The 2,421-nt window shown below is 40.1% G+C and overlaps 1 protein-coding gene across 1 annotated transcript in view; it reads right to left on the reverse strand.

Moving 5' to 3' along the window:
* Positions 1 to 413: 413 nt before the first annotated feature.
* kdm4b (lysine (K)-specific demethylase 4B) overlaps positions 414 to 2,421 on the reverse strand; it is a 169,569-nt gene continuing 167,561 nt past the window's right edge. The window contains 1 exon segment of the mRNA XM_034179170.1: positions 414 to 2,419. Coding sequence (XP_034035061.1) covers positions 1,944 to 2,419 — 476 coding nt within the window. The 3' untranslated portion in view covers positions 414 to 1,943.

The raw sequence follows: 2,421 nt of genomic DNA on the forward strand, positions 1-2,421 counted from the left end.
TGGCAGGCGATTAAAGTACAATTCGGCATGTTTACCATATTTCCAACCAAAAAGCAAAACAAACAATAGCAATGAGATGTCAATAAGAAAATTTGTACAAAATTTGAGGTGTTAGGACTGTGAGTGTACAAGGTTTAAATGGTTCTCTTGCTTTACCTGACTGGTAGTGAAATGCGGAATCATGAAGCCATTGCTGTTTCTTTCCCTGAGTCCACTAGACTAGCGGACACCAAAAAAAGCTCAACACACATAAAAGCGCACTATGTTTTTTCATATTTTTTCTTTTAAACAGAGACCATCATCTATTGGTGTCAGACAAACAGCAAACGTTTCATGAGGCCTAACTACTGACTTGTCCACTGATCTGTCTTAAGAACGATTCAGTTTGCAGAACACAAAAACCACAGACGAGCTGGTGACTAACAACCCAGTTTATTTCCTATGAAATAAGTTTTTTTTTTTTTTTTTTTTTTTTGATGATATCATCTGATACATGAGGATTCAGGTGTCCCAAAAGTAAGTCATGTTTGGGGGTAAGTGGGAGAGGGGGAGATATATATATGCTTGACATTTACAAATTTGATCCACAACACTGGAGGCCTGCGGTATGTACAAGGTGAGAGTGAGCAAAATTCAGTCCATCAGTAGTTTAATATTTCTGTAGCACCTCTGCTGCATAATGTGACTGAATATTTATCAGACAAGAAAAAGTTGGTCAGTAAAAACTGAACAAAATGCCTGTGAAAATCTGTAAAAATTGTATCAATATTGTAGATTGACCTCGAGATGTTCAAGAAAACATAGAAAGGATACACTATTAGAAAAAAAAAAAACTAATACCTCTATACAATATTGACTTTATACATAAATTTTAAACAAGCAAGATACAAAAGTTTCCATATTTTAGGGTTCAAACTTTTTTCTCCTTTCCAAACATCTCAGCCTTATTCTTTAAGCTGACTTCAGAGTTTCTCTTTCTTATTCTTCCAATAATTAATTTGCCAATACATGAAATGTCACATAAAGTGAAGAGATGTTACTTTAAAGTTAAATATTTATCTTCAAAGGGGTAAATATTACATTTGTAGAACGTGTGAAAGCTGTTCTGCACTTCTGTAAAAGTGCAAAGGCTCTGATACGAAAATTTATTTTCCAGCTGTGGGAAGCTCAGTCTAGTTTAGGACGTGAAAAATTGAGCCTTCAAGTGACCGTGTGTGTTACATCAAGACATAGTGATCTCATCCGTTACCTACTCTGACAAAGCGTCACAAAAAACAAAACCTAAGAAGCCAATGCATCCTGAAGACAAGTGGACTAGTGTTTGCATTCAACATGTATCTTCTATTACAAACAATTGTATCCATATCTAAGACATTTAAATACTGAATATCCCCACAATACATATATCTTATGCCTTTTACCTCTTGCAGTCCGACTATAAAACATCATACTGAAAGTGACTGTAGGTGGACAATGTTTGTTGTTTTTCAACAAAAAACGGTTTTGCCAAAAATAAACATTTTCTTGCTGGTTGTTTTGATCTGTACAAGGAAACGTGGAGTGTGCATTACTGGATTAATGCAACGAGGTATGGAGTTGACACCACCCAGAGATTACCTTTATAAAACAGAGGAGAGATGCAGGACGGTAATTCAGAAAAACAAAGGTCAAAGGCCTAATACCCCCCCAAAAATTAAAAAATAAAGCCTTGAGCTGCTGCTTCAGGGCAGCCAAAGAGAAAACACAAACACGTCAACTCAAAAATACAAAAGAAACATGCATTAAAAGAGTGCTTGATTCGCAGTCCCCTTTCCTGCTCCTGCCCTGAGCTCTCAGAGCTGTGTTGGAATGCGTTAACACAGCACTCGGTAGAATCCACCACCATTAGCTTACTTCGCATTGCTTTAGCCTTGATCAACTAGGTAAGAAGACTTTGTTAGTTTTTAATACAGGGGTGCGGGCTCCTCATCCTGAGGGAAACGTGAATGGAGCAGAGTCTCCATGTAGGAAACAAAGCTGCTGCTGGGGGTGTAAGTGTCGGATTTGTGGGGGAACGGCAGGGGATTGGACAATGCAGAGAGAATGGAGTCAGAGTTCAAAGCAGACTGAAATGCAGCCGAGTCCAGAGTCAGTGCTGGGTCTGATGCCAGCCCAAGCTCAGTTAGAGCATTGGTGTTAGCTGTGGTCGCGTCCATTTGAGCCACAGTGTCCATCTCAATACCGTTGGCTATGGTGGGGTTCTCTTGTGGGGAGGCGGTGGGCCGGGAGAGGGGCTGCGAGGTCTGTGGTGTAATAACACTGTGGTGTTTTGGTGCTGCAAGAGGTGCTTGGACTGTGGTTTGGGGGAAAGTGGGCACGTCTAATGGCGGAGGTTTCCGAGTATGGGTCACTTTGGTGGACAAGCAGCGCCGTTTTGGTGCT

Source organism: Thalassophryne amazonica, chromosome 10, assembly GCF_902500255.1.
Source record: "Thalassophryne amazonica chromosome 10, fThaAma1.1, whole genome shotgun sequence".
Lineage (NCBI taxonomy): Eukaryota > Metazoa > Chordata > Actinopteri > Batrachoidiformes > Batrachoididae > Thalassophryne > Thalassophryne amazonica.